Source organism: Aulonocara stuartgranti, assembly GCF_965226115.1.
Source record: "Aulonocara stuartgranti genome assembly, chromosome: 16".
In the NCBI taxonomy this organism is placed as follows: domain Eukaryota; kingdom Metazoa; phylum Chordata; class Actinopteri; order Cichliformes; family Cichlidae; genus Aulonocara; species Aulonocara stuartgranti.
The window spans coordinates 36,029,663-36,050,147 of NC_138952.1; the positions used below are offsets into that span (position 1 = coordinate 36,029,663).

At 44.1% G+C, this 20,485-nt stretch overlaps 1 protein-coding gene across 1 annotated transcript in view; it reads left to right on the forward strand.

The window, feature by feature from the left end:
• Positions 1 to 20,485, forward strand: part of ttn.2 (titin, tandem duplicate 2) — a 217,919-nt gene that overhangs the window by 131,151 nt on the left and 66,283 nt on the right. Inside the window, exons 137-166 of the mRNA XM_082507917.1 lie at positions 1,868 to 2,170; positions 2,272 to 2,796; positions 2,906 to 3,208; positions 3,477 to 3,633; positions 3,760 to 3,902; positions 5,167 to 5,285; positions 5,398 to 5,575; positions 5,741 to 6,025; positions 6,110 to 6,403; positions 6,512 to 6,811; positions 6,970 to 7,278; positions 7,415 to 7,641; positions 7,742 to 8,056; positions 8,170 to 8,284; positions 8,419 to 8,727; positions 8,817 to 8,998; positions 9,189 to 9,318; positions 9,428 to 9,579; positions 9,822 to 9,969; positions 10,064 to 10,284; positions 11,752 to 11,848; positions 12,056 to 12,352; positions 12,837 to 13,136; positions 13,502 to 13,816; positions 14,054 to 14,277; positions 16,402 to 16,552; positions 16,640 to 16,921; positions 17,060 to 17,362; positions 17,848 to 18,153; positions 19,130 to 19,411. Of these exons, the coding sequence (XP_082364043.1) occupies positions 1,868 to 2,170; positions 2,272 to 2,796; positions 2,906 to 3,208; positions 3,477 to 3,633; positions 3,760 to 3,902; positions 5,167 to 5,285; positions 5,398 to 5,575; positions 5,741 to 6,025; positions 6,110 to 6,403; positions 6,512 to 6,811; positions 6,970 to 7,278; positions 7,415 to 7,641; positions 7,742 to 8,056; positions 8,170 to 8,284; positions 8,419 to 8,727; positions 8,817 to 8,998; positions 9,189 to 9,318; positions 9,428 to 9,579; positions 9,822 to 9,969; positions 10,064 to 10,284; positions 11,752 to 11,848; positions 12,056 to 12,352; positions 12,837 to 13,136; positions 13,502 to 13,816; positions 14,054 to 14,277; positions 16,402 to 16,552; positions 16,640 to 16,921; positions 17,060 to 17,362; positions 17,848 to 18,153; positions 19,130 to 19,411 (7,272 nt within the window). The remainder of the gene's footprint in view (positions 1 to 1,867; positions 2,171 to 2,271; positions 2,797 to 2,905; positions 3,209 to 3,476; positions 3,634 to 3,759; positions 3,903 to 5,166; positions 5,286 to 5,397; positions 5,576 to 5,740; positions 6,026 to 6,109; positions 6,404 to 6,511; positions 6,812 to 6,969; positions 7,279 to 7,414; positions 7,642 to 7,741; positions 8,057 to 8,169; positions 8,285 to 8,418; positions 8,728 to 8,816; positions 8,999 to 9,188; positions 9,319 to 9,427; positions 9,580 to 9,821; positions 9,970 to 10,063; positions 10,285 to 11,751; positions 11,849 to 12,055; positions 12,353 to 12,836; positions 13,137 to 13,501; positions 13,817 to 14,053; positions 14,278 to 16,401; positions 16,553 to 16,639; positions 16,922 to 17,059; positions 17,363 to 17,847; positions 18,154 to 19,129; positions 19,412 to 20,485) is intronic.

Here is a 20,485-nt window from a genome sequence, read left to right on the forward strand (position 1 = left end):
GAACATGGTCCATTCGGACTCAATTTCCCCAGTCTCCCTCGGAATGCTGTTGAAGCTCTGCCGGAGGTGTGCGTTGAAGACCTCGTGGACTGGGGCCTCTGCTAGACGTTCCCAGCACACCCTCACTACGCGTTTAGGTGCACCAGGTCTGTCCAGCGTCCTCCCCCGCCACCTGATCCAACTCACCACCAGGTGGTGATCAGTTGACAGCTCAGCCCCTCTCTTTACCCGAGTGTCCAGAACATATGGTCGCAGGTCTGGTGATACGATTACAAAATCGATCATCGACCTACGGCCTAGAGCGTCCTGGTGCCACGTGCACTTATGGACACTCTTATGTTCGAACAGGGTGTTCGTTATGGCCAAACTGTGATTAGCACAGAAGTCCAATAACAAAGCACCGCTCGGGTTCAGATCAGGGAGGCCGTTCCTCCCAATCACGCCCCTCCAGGTCTCGCTGTCGTTACCCACGTGAGCATTGAAGTGTCCCAGCAGGACAACAGAGTCTCCAGATGGAGCACCTTCCAGCACCCCCCCCCCCCCCCCCCCCAGGGACTCTAGGAAGGCTGGGTACTCCGAACTGCCACTCGGCGCATAAGCGCAGATGACAGTCAGGACCCGTTCCCCGACCCTAAGGCGCAGGGAACAAACCCTCTCGTCCACCGGGAAAAACCCCAAAGTACCGGCAGCAAGCCGAGGAGATATTAGAATACCCACCCCAGCCCGCCGCCTCTCACCAGGGGCAACTCCAGACTGAGACAGAGTCCAGCCCCTCTCCAGGAGACTGGTTCCAGAGCCCAAGCCATGTGTAGAGGTGAGCCCGACTATATCTAGCCGGTACCTCTCAACCTCACGCACTAACTCAGGCTCCTTCCCCACCAGAGAGGTGACATTCCATGTCCCTATTGCCAGTCTTGGCAGCCGGAGGTCAGTCCGCCAGGGCCTCCGCTCCTGGCCGCCACCCGGCACACAATGCACCCGACCCCTATGGCGCCTCCTGCGGGTGGTGGGCCTGCGGGAGGATGGGCCCATGTCTCCTCTTCAGCTTGTCACCGAGCAGAAACGGAAGCTGGAAGCATGTAAATATAATAATAATAATAATAATAATAATAATGGATTGCATTTATATAGCGCTTTTTCGAGAACCTCAAAGCGCTTTACAATTCCACTATTCATTCACTCTCACATTCACACACTGGTGGAGGCAAGCTACAGTTGTAGCCACAGCTGCCCTGGGACAGACTGACAGAAGCAAGGCTGCCATATCGCGCCATCGGCCCCTCTGGCCAACACCAGTAGGCAAGTAGGGTAAAGTGTCTTGCCCAAGGACACAACGACCCGGACAGAGAGCCCAGGGATCGAACCGGCGACCTTCCGGTTACAGATGCGATTCCCAACCCCCTGAGCCACGGTCGCCCGTTAATAATAATAATAACCACTGCAGCCTGACGAGCCCAGCTGTAAGTAAGCTATTAAGACTCGACTGTACACCGTGTTCCTGTTTTCCTCTGAAACAATAAGTTCTGTTGGAGCAGCCTTTCAACGCCTCTCTGTCTGAAACTTGACCCAGACAACAAAGTAAAGCTCGTTTTCAGCTACGAGCCCGACACGAACCCGACGTATCAGCCAGAGGTCCCTGTACTACAGTTCGGAGCCACGGACCTGTTTTATATATGCGCAGAATAGTTTTCTATACGAGATCGCTGCAAAAAGTGCAGCCTTACCTAATGTCCACCTACTGTTACTCATTTATATCAAGATTCTAGTTGGTGTTGGTATGAAAATGAATATTTAGTTTTCCTAAGTTTTCAATGTTTGACATTTTGCTTCCAAGAGAAATCTAACTGAATGCAAAATCTTGTTCCAGATGCTCCTGACCCACCAGTGGATGTGGAAACCCACAACCCAACATCCAGTACTGTTACTCTAACCTGGAAGCCTCCCATGTATGATGGTGGCTCCAAAATCATGGGCTACATCCTAGAGAAGCAGCAGAAAGGAGAGGACAAGTGGGAGAGGTGCAATGACTTCCTGGTGCCTGTAGTATCCTACACCGTCAGAGGATTGATTGAAGGAAAGAACTTCACCTTTAGAGTCAGAGCTGAAAATGCTGCTGGGATCAGTGAGCCATCACGCAACACGCCATTTATCAAGGCCGCTGATACCATTGGTATGTATCAGCTGTGTGGTCTCGTTCTCTCTCGATCTATCTCTCACTTTCTTTATTTCTAGGTACGCATTTCGGTTTGTCTGATTTTATTTCTCTCTTAGATCCTCCAAAGGTTTTCCTGAGTGGCAGCTTGCAGTCTGGTCTCGCCGTGAAGCGAGGCTACGAGATCTGCCTGGATGCCAACATTTCAGGATCTCCGTACCCTCAGATCACCTGGTACTGGAACAACCAATCAATTCAGCCTGAGCCACTCCGGAAGAGACCTGAAAAACCCCTGAAGAAGAAGGTGGAAAAGAAGGAAGAGGAAAAGAAGGAGGAAAAGGAGAAAGAAGAGGGGACAGCTGAGAAGAAAGAGGAGAAGGAGGGAGAGGTGAAAGAACCTGAGGAAAAAGAAGGCGAGGTGAAAAAAGAAGGCGAGGTGAAAAAGGAGGAGGAAGTTCCACAACCAGAGGTCGAGGAGCCAGACTACCCCACCATAAATGAACGCCTGGCCATCGACAATAGCCACAAGGGTGTATCCTCTATCGTTATCAGGGACTCGATTCGCCCTGATCATGGTGTCTACATGGTGAAGGTGGAGAACGACCATGGCATTGCCTCGGCAACCTGCGAGGTCAACATACTCGGTGCGAGTTCTTTTGTGTTTTCTATAACCAAAGCTTTATACTTTAAAGCTAATCATGTGTTAAAAAAAGATACAAAAAGTTCAAATCTGAACATTTATTCTGTCTACAGATACTCCCGGGCCTCCCGTAAACTTTAGATTCGAGGAGGTGAGGAAGAACTCTGTGATCTGCAAGTGGGATCCCCCTCTGGATGATGGTGGCAGCGAGATTCTCAACTACACCCTGGAACAGAAAGACAACTCCAAGCTGGAGATTGGTTGGAGCACCGTTACCGCAATATTGAAAGGATGTCGTTACTTGGTGCCCAAACTCATTGAAAAGAAGGAGTACATCTTTAGGGTCGTGGCTGAGAACAAGTATGGTGCAGGCCCACCCTGTGTCTCCAAACCGGTCATTGCCAAGAATCCTTTTGGTATGGGTGCATTTATTATTATTCTGGTCTATGCTGTAAGCTAGTTTTTGGTTTTGTTTTATTTGTTTGTTGTTTTTTTCAGCTTGGTTTGTAAAGTTTTAAAGCACAAAAATGTTTGTAACTGATTAAAGGTCAACTGAAATTAAATATATGTCATTATGTAGATTAATTAACAGATAACTGTGCTATTAATGAACTTAAAGGTATATAAACAATAGTAACATACCACTTATTTTTGTTCTGCTATTTCATCTCGGTATGTCCTTAGAACCTCCCGAAGCACCTGATAAACCACAAGTTGATGACATCACAGCCAATAGCATGCTGGTCACATGGAATGAACCAAATGATAATGGCAGCCCCATCTTGGGATACTGGGTGGAGCGCCGTGAGATCAACAGCTCACACTGGGCACGTGTAAATAGGTGAGAAAACCATACAATGTAACCATTTTCTTTCTTTCTTTTCCAATTTGCAACAAGACACATGAAAGTGCATATTGGCTTGTGTGAGGGTAATAACAAAGCCTTCATGGTACCTTTGGTCTTCAGGAACATCATCCCTGTCCCTGAGCTAAATGTTGAAGGTCTGATCGAGGGGCTGACTTACATCTTTAGAGTTGCTGCCGAAAACCAGGCCGGCCCTGGAAAGTTCAGTGTTCCCTCTGAACCCAAGACTGCCCAGCCAGCAATTTGTACGTAAACTGTTCTAAATCCTTTGTTCGACAGAACTGTGAGTTGTCACTAAATGTTTTATTCTTAGTTATATCCATCTATAACATTTATTTAATATTTGAAAAATGAGCAACTGGCAATTTTTAGAATTTAGAAGTATGAAGAAGAAAAAGTTATGGTAAAATTATTTGCTCCTTTTAAGATTTTCTTTTGGTTTTTTTAAATACTTGTCACATTTATATGTTTCAGATAAAATTTCAAACAAATTTTAATATTAGAAATTGGTAACCTGAGTAAATAGAAAATATTTTTTAAAAGATTATTTCATTCACATTCACATTACAGGGCCTCGAAAGAGTCCTGTATTGTTATTTTTCATCACTACCTCCCTGAGTCGGGAGGGGATCATTGGTGCGTGTGCTGCCTTCCTTGGATGTGGTAGTCGTTTGTCAGGTTCTCTCCGGAATCGAACCCTGATTCCCCATTATCTGTGGTCAAACATGGCAGGCAGATAAAGTGCCATCGAAAGTTAATATGGCAAGCATTCGAATGAGACATCGCCGCCGTGGAGGGAAAGGGTTACAGTTTAACATTTTGAAGAGTCCTGTTGCATCTGGCATAAAATGAGCAAATGAATGGAACCATGAATTCTCTTCTCTACTAGAAAATCCTGAAAGAGAATATTCAGCCATCACTTTGTGCCCTGAAGCTCAAGCGCACCCAGGTTATGGAGCAGTACGATGATACAAAACACACCAGCAAGTTCACGTTTGGATGGCCTAAAAAGCCCAACTGAAGGTTTAGGAGTAGCCAAGAGTAACTCCAGACTTAAAACATATAGAAGTGGATTGACATGACTTCAAACAGGGCAATATGGCTGAATTCAAACATATCTGCAAAGAAGAGTAGACCAAAATTCTTCCACACCAATATAAAAGATTCATTGCCAGTTATTGCAAACACCTGATTGCAGTTCTTGCTGCGAGAGGTGGTAGAACCAGCTGTTAGGTTCACTTTTTCATATAGGGCCAGGTAGGTTTGGATTCTTGTACTAAATGAAATCATCATGAAAAAAACAGCATTTTCTATTTACTTATGTTGTCTTTGTTAAATACAATTTGTTTGATGATCTAAAACATTAGATTAGATGATTTCCAAGTGTTTTTTTGTTTTAGTATAATATTCGAACTGAATTACTTCCTACCTCATCTGGGTATAGTTATTCTCACTGAAATATAGTCAATTGTAGGGTGAGATTCATCTGTGTTTACTTTGACCCTACAGTGCCTCCAGGTCCTCCAGTTGCCCGAGTGGCAGCAACTACTGACCACTCCATCGAAGTTGAGTGGGACCCGCCTGCTGACAATGGAGGTGGGGAAATCCTGGGATATCATGTGGATAAGGTGAAAAAAGTTACTTCTCATAGGTTTTTAACTTTGTTTTTGAGATTCTGTCATGTTAGAAGTTGATTTCAGTCCTGATGGATGTTCTTGTTTGTTTTGTGGTGTTATTCAGGCTATGGCTGGTACCAAGGACTGGTCAAGATCTACGGAACGTCCGTGGAAGACTCGGAACTTCACTGTTTATGGAGTCAGAGAGGGAGCAAAGTACACGGTCAGAGTCATTGCCTGTAATGCTGCTGGAGAGGGAACACCAGGATTCACAGAGTCTGTATTCGTCAGAAATCCTGCAGGTTAGCTGAAAAACTCAGAAATTTTTTTTTAAAAATGTAGAAATTTGAACCAGTGTTCAATTAGATCAAATCTTGTTTAATTTCGTATTGATGTATATCTTCTTCTTCTTGTATTTTATTTGTTTGTTTTTCATTCTTTGCTTCTTTGCTGGTCATCACTAACAGAGATCCCAGTAATTGAATTGGATCTGTCTGTCAAGAATGGCGTCGTGATCAGAGCTGGAGAAAACCTCCTTATACCTGCTACAGTCACAGGTAAACCCTACCCAGCCATCACCTGGACCAAGGATGATGGCAAACCCGACAAAGACCGTGCGGAGATCCTCACTGAGGACAACAACAGCATCTTTTCAGTCAAGAATGTCCAGAGGAAAGACTGCGGAAAATATCAAATCTCCGCTTGCAACCCCAGTGGCATCAAGTCTGCATGGACCAGAGTGGAGGTCATGGGTGAGTCCAGGACGTTAGAATTCAGTCTGAACTTGTAATTAGTTGAACAAATGATCAAACAGGATAATATTGTTTTATTTTCAGATGTCCCGGGACCTGTCACAGACCTGAAGCCTGTTGTTGTCACTCGTAAGATGATCTTTCTGAACTGGGATGACCCTGAAGACGATGGAGGCAGTGACTTGACCGGCTTCCTCGTGGAGCGAAGAGATCCCAAGATGCACACATGGAGGCAACCTGTTGAAACCGCCTCGTCCAAGTGTGAGTGTGTGGGCATTATGGAGGGACAAGAATACCTGTTCCGTGTCATCGCCAAGAACAAATACGGCCTGGGCCCACCTGTTGAGCTAGGACCCATCAAGGCTGTAGACCCACAGGGTGAGTGCTACGTTTATTTTCATTCTATGGATGTTGGGGATTTTGTGTTTAGAAGCAGTGTGAAATGTGGAAGTGTATTTGAAACAAGTTTCTTGTGTGGTTTTGCAGGCCCGCCATCATATCCTGAGAAGTTCCACTACACTGAACGCACAAAGAACTCCATCACGTTCGCCTGGAAACCACCACGTAATGATGGCGGCAGCCCTATCATTGGTTACTTTGTTGAGAAAAAGAGGCAGGACCAGCAGGCCTTTGAGCCCTGCAACACTGAGATCTGTCCCAACATGACTATGACTGTGGAGGGCCTGGATGATGCCTGGATGTACGAGTTCAGAATCAAGTGTGCCAACCTTATTGGAGAGAGTGAGCCATCCATCCCACTGACTGTGGTTATCCAAGATGATGAAGGTAAAGCCTGAAAACTTCTACTTGTTCAAGTAATGGATGGAAGAGTTTTCTCCAGAGAAATGTATATAAAATAAAGAGGTCAACCCTGGTGGACGCTAATAACTTGGCTCATGGCTCATGCATTCTGATTTGGTTGATTTCTGTCTTGCCTTTCTCAGTGTCTCCTGAGATTCACATGCTGAAGCAGTTCAAAGGGGACACCATTACTGTGAAGAAGGGTGAATCCATCGAGATCCCAGCTGATGTCCTGGGACTCCCCATCCCTAAGATTGAGTGGTCTAAGGATGACGTAGTGATCGAGAAGCCTACTGAGACTCTACTGATGGAGACAAATGTGACTGGCAGAATGAATTGCAAGACCATGCTGTCTATCCCAGCAGCCAACAGGAGGGACCGTGGCAGTTACACTGTGGCTGCCTCCAACAACATGGGTTCAGCCACGCACACGGTCTATGTCATGGTGCTTGGTGAGTTGAAATCATGTCACTGTGGTGGTACTTTATAACATAAAATATGGTGTTATGTTATTAGTTATGCTAGTTCTGTTTGTATCAGAGTAACCAGCTGACAGTGTCCTGACTGAACTCATGCTCTTCTCTTCAGACCGACCAACTCCACCAAGGAAAGTGACAGTAACCAATATCAGAGGTGAGTCCTGCTACCTCAACTGGGACGCACCACTTGATAATGGCGGAAGTGAACTGACCAACTACATCATTGAGAAGAAGGAAGTGGTAACAGAGGTGCCTGAGGTGGAAGAGGGACAGGAAGCTCCACCTGAACCGCAGTGGGAGGAGGTTACAAATAGTATAATTGAGAGAAAATATGGGGTATGTCTTTATAATAGTAGCACCAACTACAAGTTATATTAATAATAATAAATGTAGTCCAATTGGTTTCCAATGGTAACATCACCTACATCTTTTGAAGGTCTGGAACCTGGAAGACAAAAAGACCTACCTTTTCCGGGTACGGGCTGAGAACCGCTACGGTAAATCTGATCCCTGCACAACTGAGGAAGTTCAAATTATAGACCCCTTCGGCCTTCCTGGCCCTCCAGAGAAACCAACAATTGCAGAGTACTGCAAGACCTCCATGACTCTAACCTGGGAACCTCCCAGAGATAATGGAGGCTCCACGATTATTGGTTACTGGCTGGAAAAAAGAGAGAAAGGTACTGCTTACTGGGCTAAAGTCAATAAGATGCCCATCACAAAGAGGGGCATGAAAGGCTGGGAGTACCAGGTGAGCTGTGGGGCTTTCTAGTAATTTTAGCATTTATTTTAAGGAAAGCACTGCCTCGGTGTGTACAACTCCTTGTTTAGAAATTGAATACTGTTGCATTATGTGTCTCTCAGGTGACACGTCTGTTTGAAGGAACAGAGTACGAGTTTAGGGTCGCAGCCTGTAATTCAGCAGGAACCGGACCTTTCAGTGGACCATCTGACTCTGCCTTTGCTGTTGACCCTCTCAGTAAGTAAAGGACAATGCATGTCTTTTTAAAACCCACCAGCTTACTTAAGTCTGGTGTTGGCCACCAGATTCAGGGGGATGATGAATGATAGAATTTGGATACTTTTTTCACATTCTGTTGCTTTTCCCTGCAGCTCCTCCAAGCATGCCTGCTGCTCCCGAGGTGGCCGATAAGACAAAACACAATGTCACACTCTCCTGGAAACCACCAGAGAGTGATGGTGGCAGTCCCATCAAGGGCTACATTATCCAGATACAGGATGAGGGGACATCAGAGTGGGTGAGAGTAAATGATCCTGAAACCCTGCACCCCACTACTGAGTTTACAGTGCCAAGCCTCCGCGAGCTGAAGCGCTACCGGTTCAGGATCATTGCTGTCAATGACATTGGAGAGTCTGATCCCAGCCCCCGCACTAGTGAAGTTCTTATTGAGGATGTCCAACGTATGTCTGAATTTAAAGTAATTTTCCCTACAATAAGTAGATACTGTGTATTTCATCCACTGATGTGTTTATCAATTCCTACTCAACAGTTCCACCTTCAATCACACTTGATGTGATGGCAGATGACCTGGTTTCCATCCGTGCTGGAGATCCCATTAGAATCCCCACCACCATCAAAGGCCGGCCCACTCCTAAGGTAACCTGGGACTTTGACGGCAAAGCCAAGTCGCACAAGAAAAACAAACTCCACACACTGCCTGTGGACTCTGAGGTGAGACCTTAATACCACATTTTCAGGAAAAAAAAAATCACCTTTCTGAAGAGTTCTTGCCCTTCTTTCCCTTATTTTTCACTTGTCTGTTACAATTTTATGAAACCATTGCATTATTATGTTTGTGTTTGTATATCTTACAAAATACATAAGACAATTCTTTAAATATTTTTTTGTTTTGCTTGTTCAGGTGGAGTCCACAGACACCACTTCTGTTGTGACTATACCTGTCAGTCTGAGGACTCACTCTGGACGTTACACCATCACAGCCAAGAACAAGTCTGGACAGAAACACCTCAACATCAGGGTCATTGTCCTCGGTATGTTTGTGACTTTTTTTTAAGAGAAGCATACTTATAGATGACTAGCAATGGCAGAGTGGCATCTTTTTCCTGTGTCCTAAATGTTTTACTGTGCTTGTGCCTGCAGATGTTCCCGGACCTCCAAAGGACTTAAAGATTACTGACATCACCCGATCAACCATGAGGCTGATCTGGAAGCTCCCCAATACAGATGGAGGAGAGCGAATCAAGAGTTACTTTATTGAGAAGAAATCTGTGACCGACAAGGCCTGGACCAAGGTAAACATCACCTTGTTGTCAGTTTCTCTATTCTATTTTGCTAAGTTTCAAAAGTAATGTATGGAAATAGTCCCTTTGATTAGATGTTGCAGGAATGGATAGAGACTCCCAGGCTAAATAGTAAGCTGCTTCTATGATTCTAATATGTCCATGACTCAGAAGCACTAGATATAACAGCTAAGTTTAACTTTAAGATTCTGCTGTTTGTGATTGATTAGCTGCGTTTTTTGCTTTGTTATCAGGTTAATGTAGCCTGTGCTAGCCAGGCCTACGTGGTGCCAGGACTGCTAGAGGGTCAGGACTACCTGTTCAGAGTGCGAGCAGAGAACCGATTGGGATTCGGCCCGTTCACTGTCACCACTGAACCTGTCCGGGCCAGAGACCCCATCTGTGAGGACTTGTTTGGAATTTCAGCTCCAGATATGCAGCACATACTTCCAAAGTTTATATGAATTGCCCTAACATTAACCATCCTCTTTCTCAGACCCACCTGACCCCCCCACCAAGCTGAAGGTTAACCTGGTGACAAAGAACACTGTCACCTTGAGCTGGGAGGCTCCCAAAAATAATGGTGGCTCTCCTGTGAAGCATTACATCATTGAACGATTGAGCTGGGACACCACCGGCAAGGAGAAAGAGACCTGGAAACAGTGCAACAAGAGAGATGTGGAAGAGCTCACCTTCGTGGTGGAGGATCTCAAAGAGGTCAGGCTTTCCTCTTCAAAGTATTCCTCCATGTACTGCTTGTTTCCTGTATTAATTAGAATCACATTTATGAATACATGGCTGGAGAAAGGCATATTTTAAATGTCACTTTTTGTCCTAGTTTTAAGATTGATCATTTTCTTTCTGGAAGTTATTTAAGATGATTTCTAGAAAACTCAAACTGATAACTGATGAAAATGTAATGCAATAAAAGTTGATTCTGTTCATCGGGGTGTAGCGTTTTCAGTGGGAGAAACGTTTCGTCACTCATCCAGCTGACGTCTTCAGTCTCAGCTGACTGCAGGTTTCCCACCTTATAAACAGGAAATTTGCCCAATAACTGAAACAAGCACCACCAGTGAAAAATGGTCAGTTTCAAGATCATTAATATGCAAATTCTCATGACCACTGATCAATGGCCATGAGTCCCATTCACAGAGAGTTGGGGAATGGCTGCAATCACAGCATTGTAAGATGGTGACAGATGTACCCTTAGGCCCCCTCCTCGATTCAGAGATGGTCTTTCCCTTTTCACGTAAATGGCCTCCTTGACTCCGCCCTCAAACCAGCGTCCCTCCCTGTCCAGGATGTTACATCCTCATCCTTGAAAGAGTGTCCACTGGCCTGTAGGTGTAAATAGACTGCAGAGTCCTGGCCTGACGAGGTGGCTCTTCTGTGTTGTGCCATCCACTTAGCCCAGGGGTGGGCAATTCCAGGCCCCAAGGGCCGGTGTCCTGCAGGTTTTAGATCTCACCTTGGGTCAACACACCTGAATCACATGATTAGTTCGTTACCAGGCCTCTGGAGAACTTCAGGACATGTTGAAGAGCTAATTTAGCCATTTAAATCAGCTGTGTTGGTTCAAGGACACATCTAAAACCTCCAGGGACACCGGCCTGGAATTGCCCACCCCTGTCTTAGCCAGAGGTTGTTTGTTTTCCCTGATGTATAAATCCTGGCATTCCTCCTGGCACGTAACAGCGTACACTATGTTACTCTGTTTGTGTCGGGGGACCCGATCCTTGGGGTGGACCAATTTTTGGCAAAACTCTTCTCCCACTGAAAACGTTACCTCCAGATGAACAGAATCAGCTTTTTGGGATTTCCTTAGCTGGATGATCAAGGATGCATTAAGATATAATGCAATAAAGATTGCTTCTTTTACTTTAAAGTTTTTTAAGATGATTAATATTTAGTGCATAATCTTTAACCCACTCTATCTCTTTGCGATGTTACTGTCATTTTAACTTGTATTTCTCCAACACAAAATTTGAGAATTAAGCCAAAATGTATCCTGCAGAGAGAGTTGCTTCTGAAGGACATCTATATTTTTTACAAAAAAAACTAACAACAAAAAATAACAGGAGAGGATAAAACCTGAGCTTTCAGCCCACTTTCCACAGTGATTTGGGAATTTCTACTGGAATTTTACCCAAACTTTGTGTTGACTGTCTTGTTAATCTACAGGGAGGAGAATATGAGTTCAGAGTAAAAGCTGTAAATGCTGCTGGACCCAGCCGACCCTCTGCCACCATTGGACCCATGGTCATCAAGGATCAGACATGTGAGCAACAGCCTCTTCAGCCAATGACAGGCTACTCATATTCCACTCTATTTGACCAGCACGTTTGTTTTTTCAGTCAAATATTCATAGGGGCTGTTTCACGAACATCTGTGGGTGCCTGAGAATGTTGCATTCAGTTAACTTTATGATGGTGATTAACAAACAGTTTGTTTTGTCGATCATAACAAACGGATCATCTCTCTGCAGGTCCGCCCACTATTGAACTACGTGAGGCTATGGAGGGAGAGGAGGGCTGTGACATCAGCATTGTCGCAAAAGTTAGCGGCTGTCCGTTCCCCAGCCTCGTTTGGCACAAAGCCAGTCTGGACAAACCTGAGGAGAAGTCTGCCATTCAGTATGACCAACACATCAACAAACTAGTAACCCAGGATAAGTGCACCCTTCTAATACAGCAAGCCAGCAGGCATGACAGCTCACTCTACAGCCTGACCGCCACTAATAGTCTGGGCACTGTTTGCAAGGGCATCAAGCTCTCAGTGTTTGGTAAGAAATTCAACCTAAAGATGTTACATGTGTCTTTTCAACTCTTAAAAAATATTTGGATTTTATTTCTCAACAAAGCTGAATCACAGCAAACCATATTTCTCATCAGATAATTTAATTTAAAGGCAACAGCAGTACAAGTTTCATTATCAGACGCTTGGCCTGGCAGAGCGCTGTGTCACCTTCAAATCAACAGCGCTATGCCCGACTCAAAGCCTTTGCAGTATCCAAAGTTCTTTGTCTAAAAAAGTTTGTAATGTTCAATTAAAAACAGCAATCTTCAGAGAGAATGAGAATGTCATTTTGTCCACTTGTATTTTGAAACAGAGACTCAGTTTATTCAAATTGTGTGATGTTCTCAAATCAAGGTTAAAAGTCTCGTAGCAGTTTAATTATCAGGTGATAGCAGGTTTGATCACTGGTTGAAGTGATTTCCAGGTCTCTTCAGATATACATATATGACTCAGCTTCCCTCCCTATGTAGGGCCTCCCGGTCCCCCAGTCGGACCAGTCAAGTTCACGGAGGTGTTTGCAGAAAGAATAGGCCTCGCCTGGAACCCTCCCATCGATGACGGTGGATCTAAGATCACCAACTACGTGGTTGAGAAGCGTGAGGAGAACAGGAAATCGTGGGTCCATGTCTCCAATGATCCCAAAGAGTGTACCTATGTGGTAACCCGGCTGACCGAGAACCATGAGTATGAGTTCAGAGTCATGGCTCAAAACAAGTTTGGAGTAGGCCCACCACTGGTCAGTGATCCAGAGAAGGCCAGAAATCTCTTCAGTGAGTTTAGACCATCACGTCTTCACCCTCATTACACAAATGAGGACAAATAACTTGTATTACACTTTGTTAATATTATCTATTACATGTTAAATTATTTATTTACGGTCCACTTACTGCATAACTTACCGTCATCATTTTCTAATATTAAAAAAACTACTGTCAGTTCTATGGTTTTATATATCAGGATATATTAAAAAAAGAAATTGGCCTTTAACAGGCCAAACATAGACAATATTACATATTACACTGTGTCACTAACACCCACAGCTCTAGAGGATTCTGATCTGTCTGTCTGGTAATTCATAGACAAATGATGTATTGATTATGGGTGGATCGTGGATAACAGCCCTGTCCTCTTGCAGCTGTCCCCGGTCAGTGTGAGAAGCCCACTGTGACCGAAGTCTGTCTGGAGTCAATGACTGTCAACTGGGAAGAACCCAAGTACGATGGCGGGTCCCCCGTCACTGGCTACATCATCGAGAAGAAGGAGACCACTGCCAAGCGCTGGATCCGTGTCAACCGTGAGCCCATTAGGGCACTGCCACTGGGCAACAACTGGGATGTCACTGGGCTACTGGAAGGGGCGCTATACCAGTTCAGGGTCATTGCTGTCAATGCTGCTGGCTGTGGACTGCCCAGTATACCTTCTGACCCCATACTCTGCAGAGACCCCATCAGTAAGACAGAAGTTATTATTGTGTTAAAGCATGTTAGCAGCAACATTGCAACAGAGATTAGATCCTGTTAAATAATTCTCGAGCAAAACTAAAATAAATGATCCCAAATGAAATGTCAAACTCCAGACAGCAAATTGTGTTGGTGCTGAAACATGTTTTACCATTGTGTATGCTTCTAATCACATTTGTGATTTAGCAGAAACTGGAGCTTTACAGTATTTCAATTTGTGCATGCAGAGCCTCCTGGACCGCCCACTCCAAAGGTAACAGACTGGACAAAGTCTACAGTTGAGCTCGAGTGGATACCGCCTCTGGTGGACGGAGGGTCAAAAGTCACAGGCTACATTGTGGAGTTCAAGGAGGTGAACAAGGAGGAAGAGGAGAAGAAAGCTCAGAGGAGGCTACTCCTGAGTGTAGCTGAAGAGGAGAAGGAAACAGAAACTGAAGAGGCCTGGGAGAAGGTAAAAAGAGAAACAGATTGTGACCAGGTGTTCGGCGGGGTTATAAAAGAAATCGAAAAATGACAACGCCACCTAGGGGAATTTCACCCCCAGGAAATATACATTTAAGAAAAATAGATAAAAGGAATAAAAAGAGGCCGCACAGATTCGAGGATGCACACCGAGGCAGGTTGGCTCCAATATTAATACAGTTTTATTTACGGTTAAAATAAATAAAATATTAGAAAGCAAAAGGTAGCGTCGTTGTTGACAGTGTCCTCAAGTTAAAAATAAAACAATCATGGAACTTGGACTTACCAGCAGCCGTGGACCCAAAAGAAAATCACACAAAAAGAAAATCACTACAGCCCACCCGGTGCTGTGCAAAAGAAAGTGTGAAAACGACCCCCCACCTGAGGTCCCAGGGCCACTGGCACGTCCTCCGTCCACTGAAATACAACACAGAGCAATACGTTAAAAGAATAAAAGGACACTGAGCGTCAGGCTCGCTACAGATCATAAAAACTAAAACCAACTGTGATTACTTTAATAAAAGACACACACACACACACACCAAACTGGAAGGCTTGCGCCCCACGAGTCAAACTACAACTCGTGCTGGTGGTAATTGTCCAGGTTCAAAATAAAATGGGCAGCAAAACACAGCTGATTTCCCACTTACTACTACTTACTTCCGAAAAGAAAACCTAATTTCTGCCATTCAATAGGCTTCTGAACAAATGTAAACTTTTTAACATTATGCAAAATTGCAAAACGCTCAGCTGTGTCTCTAATAAAACCTCTGTAATTTGCTCTGCTTCAGTTCAGCAGCATCAGGTAATGTTCATTTATTGATTAATAGTTTTCTTCCTTCTTTTTTGATCTACTGCAGAATATTTTTGTAAAATCGTTTTTCTGTTTTAGCCTCAGCTACGTTGACACAAAGGCATCTGCTGTGATGCTCACACCTTAGATAAAGTCTCGAAAGTGTCAGCTTCCTTTTTATGGTTATAAAATTATGTAAATGTACTGATCTATGATCTGAATTATACTATTGACTGAGTGTCTGAGGCTAACAGTTACACAGTCATACCAAGACTCTGTCCTGATAGTTTCCACTTTCTCTTTTGTATCAGAGATACTGAGACAATATTCAGGATAAATAACCATGAAAACAATTTATTCAGTTTAGAGGTTTACACATCACATCATTATAATCACAGAGCCCGTTTCACTTGAATCGTCCACTTGATGGCGCAGTAGAGCAAATGAAGCATCACAATGCTTCGAACCATGAGTCGACCGGTTGGATGGAAGCTTCAGTTCATCTCACCATCACTACCTGTAGCTGTCATATGATCTACTCGCTTGCTGATCAATCCGTCGCGGTGTGCCAGCATTTACTGCTGCTTTGCGCCAAACGCACGGGAGGAACGATCCAGAAAAACACCGGCTTAGCTTTATACGGGCTGACGGCACCCTGCAATCAATATGCAGGAGGGTTCCCAATTAACCTAGTTGCGCAGGAGAGAGCGAGGGCGGTAGAGCGAGAGAGAAAGAGGAAAAGACTAACATAAGACACCAATGCATTAAATCTATGAAGAGATAGAGCACTATGGTTGTAATGATGCAGTAAAATAATGTAATCTGTGTATATATGTAAATGGCCTGCATTTGTATAGCGCTTTTCTAGTCCATAGGACCCCAAAGCGCTTTACACTACATTCAGTCATTCACACACACATTCACACACTGGTGATGGCAGCTACATTGTAGCCACAGCTGCCCTGGGGCGCACTGACAGAGGCGAGGCTGCCGGACACAGGCGCCACCGGGCCCTCTGACCACCACCAGTAGGCAAACACGGGGTTAGTATCTTGCCCAAGGATATTTGGCATGCAGCCAGGATGCAGCCTGGGATCGAACCACCGACCTTCTGATTAGTGGCTGACCTGCTCTGCCACCTGAGCTACAGCCACCCACATCTTTACTTTACAGAGTGACATCAGTTGCTCTGAACTCATCTTTAATGTTGTAATGTTGACTTCAGGATTTGAGACATCTCCACAAAGCCAATGAAGATCCAGTATGTAGTGTTTTTAACATGATTAAATGAACGTTAATTTGCATTTCGCCTCTGCCCAGGCAAAGGACACTGAGATCAGAGGAACTAAATTTGTGGTGGCTGGCCTTAAGGAAGGTGGTCTGTACCGCTTCAGAGTCCGAGCTGTGAATGCTGCTGGAGTAGGAGACCCTGGATTAGTGTCTGAGCTAATTGAGGTCAAAGACAGAACAAGTAAGATACAGATCCAACTTTAACATCTGGCAAAGCAATATTTTTTGTTAATAACACAAACGTAAAAATTGTCCCCGTCTCGTGCAGTTCCTCCTGAGATGGATCTTGACGCCTCAGTGAAGGAGAAAATCGTAGTCCATGCCGGTGGCACCATCCGCATTATCGCCTACGTGTCCGGCAAACCTGCCCCACAGATCACTTGGTGCCGGGATGACAGTGAGGTGCCCAAAGAGGCCGTGGTGGAGATGACAGGCATCTCTAATTCACTGGTCATTAAGAACTGCAGACGCCAACACCAGGGCATTTATACACTAAGTGCAAAGAACGAGGGCGGAGAGAGGAAGAAGGCGGTCATTGTTGAGGTCCTGGGTGGGTAATCACATTCACCTCAAACAATTTGAACATGCTGATGCATAAAGAGCTGTCCCATCCACTTTCTTAACCGCGTATCCAAGTAGAATATGGAAGCTTTATGTGCAGAGTCTGACTCCGTCCTTATCTCTACAGACGTTCCTGGACCAGTTGGTCTTCCCTTCGCTGGAGAGAACCTGACCAATGACTCCTGCAAGCTGACCTGGTACTCCCCTGAGGATGATGGCGGCTCAGCCATTACCAACTATATTATTGAGAAGAGAGAGTCAGACCGCATGGGTTGGACCTCTGTATCTTACACAGTGACAAGAAACAATGCTGTAGTACAAGGACTCATCGATGGCAAGGGCTACTTCTTCAGGATTGCAGCTGAGAACATCATAGGCATGGGACCTTTCGTCGAGACCGACAAGATGGTTCTCATCAAAGATCCCATCTGTAAGTCCAACATGTAGTAACCTGAAAGGAAAAGAGTCCCTTATTTAACATTTTAGTTGTAACTTCTTTACAATTTTAAGGGTAATCACCAAACTAGAAAAAACATAATAGGAGTTATTACTGAATTGTTATATACAAAGTTTTTTCTTAAATCCTCATTTCAAAGTTGCAACTATTAGGCATGAAATCTAGAAGACGCTGATTTTATGTCGTTTTAAAAATTAATTAATTCATCAATTAATTATTACAAATTTGTTTTAAATCTATGGAAGCGCAAAAATAGTTTTTCAATTATATACTTTCAATAATTTGAATGTTAATTATAACCTGGAAGTAAATCTTTTTTACAAGTCAACTCCTCACAATTTGTGCAGAATATCTACAGGAAAACAACAACAACCGCTCGTGAGGCACGAAACCCTTTGACAGTCATTTGGGTAGAACAAAAAAAAACTGCTGTCACTCTGTGTTTGTATCTTCTGCAGCTGTCCCAGAGCGTCCTGAGGATCTAATCATCACAGCTATTACCAAAGACTCCATCTCCGTCACCTGGAGACCACCCAAATATGATGGTGGTGCAGATGTGACCAGCTATGTCCTTGAGTCCCGAATGATAGGCCATGACAGCTTTGTGAGAGTAGGCGGAGAGGACAAGCTGATGGACAGACGGTTCACACTAACTGGGCTGAAGGAAGGCTCAAGCCATGAGTTCAGAGTCTCAGCTGTCAACCAGGTGGGACAAGGCAAACCATCTTTTGCCACCAAACCTGTGCAGTGCAAGGATGAACTTGGTAAGTGACACAACATGACAACATTAATTTTATCATAAAAACTAGTGACTCACCAATGTGAAAACCAAGGATGGTAACTATGATTCAACATTGCTTATGAGGTATAACAGTTGTTTCAGCAAGTTGGTTTTGGGATGTAATTCGAGGTTTGTCAGTGTTTTGCCATGTAATGGCATAAAGAGATGTTTTAATGCTTCAGTTGTCAGCAAAGGCCAGAGCTTGTATGTTTTTATTCAGCCGTTCTATTCTGATAATGGAGATAACTTGAGTTTTCCTGGTCTCACGGATAAACTGATTAGATTCTGATTGTCAAAGATCACGGTTACCTTAATCTCACTAAACATACTTTTGGCCAATATGTTATTTGCTAATTATGAGAAAATTTAATACAAATATCTAAATGGCAGAGTCTCACCGTAGTGTGTGTGGAAGTCTTGTGTTAACCCTGCTTCTCCAAATAATGTGAAAAGACAAAATTATGACATTTTATATTCAAAAGGTCATATTCATGTGTAAAAATACATTTTTAGGTCAGGTTCTTCTAGGTCGTATTTGAGCAAATGAAGGGAAGTCCAAATATGGTTAGATACTGAACTGATGACATTCACTCATTTTTGAACCCCACCTTCATGTGTACAGATTGTGGGGTTTAAGCTACAGTATGTGTGAACATTCCTGTTGCCTATGTTTGTTCATACAGAATAACTGTAAATATATTTTTATTTTAAGTTATTTTTAAAGGCTTCAATGCATCTGTTGTATGATTTTCAACACACATGGACTGGAACTTGATCTTCGTGGTTGTTGTGGAAATACAATAAACAGGATTAAATAATTTGATATGAAGTAAGAAAATGTGACAAAATGTGCCATTATAACTGTTGTAGGTGTGGAAATGGTCTTTTAAATCAGAGAAAATGATCTAGGGGAAGATTTTCAGCTGATATAATAACTAGCTTAACTGTTACCCCTGCAGAGCCACCGACTCTGGACCTGGACTTCAGGGAAAAGCTCATGGTAAAGGTGGGAGACACCTGCATGCTGTCGGGACGCTACAGTGGCAAACCGGCCCCTGCTATCACCTGGGCAAAGAATGATGAGGACCTGAAGGCAGATGAGGAAATCAGCCTCCACAGCACCACCCACCACCTCAGCCTCAACATCAGCAAGGCCAAGAGAGAACACAGCGGCCGCTATTGTGTCAGCGTGGAGAATGCTGCTGGCACTCGCTCGGGAATCTGCACCATCACTGTGGTCGGTGAGTCGCAGCAAAGAGCTAATGACCTGACCAGCTGTGGAACTAACACAACACAAAAGTAGCATTGATCCGAACCAACACCTAACACCAGAAATGAAGGATATGTTAATGGATGTATCGAGATGAGTGATCAGCTGCTTGTACATGACTCAAAATCAAATCAGAGGTTTAAAAACTAAAATTCAGAAAAGGCACTTAAAACAGTGCCTCTGTCTGTCTGAGCAACCCGTTCTCACTCCCAAAGCGTAACATTTTACGCTAGGTGACAAATCGTCACCATATTATGTTTTCGGCTACCCACCACGTTCCTAAATGACGACCTCGGAAAAAGAGGAAATATGAGAACCGTCTGGACTGAACCTACACATGTTCGCTCTTTTTCTTCAAATCGCTTAGAAACACGCTATTTAACATCATTAAAGTCCTGGTTAAGGTCAGGAATAAGGTTATGGTCAGGGCTAGGGATAAGGTTAGGTTTAGGGCTGGAATACAGGGCTGGAACGTCTACTACCGCGGGAGCGTCATTGCACTGGATTCCAGCCATAACCCGCCGCGTACCATAAGAACGCCGAAGGTCTCCTTTCGCGTTCCTCAGGAACGCCGCGGGACGTGACAAAACGTCGACATGTTACGCCTCGGGAGTGAGAACGCTCTGGTCTGAGCATTTAAGACCGAATGGCCACGTGTAGTCTGGAAAAAGTCAAGATTTTTTAGACTACTTGGATACACAACACATCAAAATCAGACAGAAAATTAGAGTAGTAAGTATACTGGAGCTGCAATATGGACCATAAGAGAGATTTATGGTATATTATCAGGAAAAATGAGTGACAGATCCACATATGAGGGGCCTGAAAGGCTCTCTCTTTTTAAATACTATAGGAAACAAAAATAAGCAATCTGAGGGTGACGTACTGTTTGGGCAATGTGCAACATATTCAAGATAAGAAGAGGCCTGGTTTTTTTGAGAACTTGTATATAAGGAGGAAAGTTTTTTATTTGATTCTGGGGTTAACAGGGAGCCACTGATGAGAAGCTAATATGAGAACATTATAGCCTCTTTTTCTAGTTTTC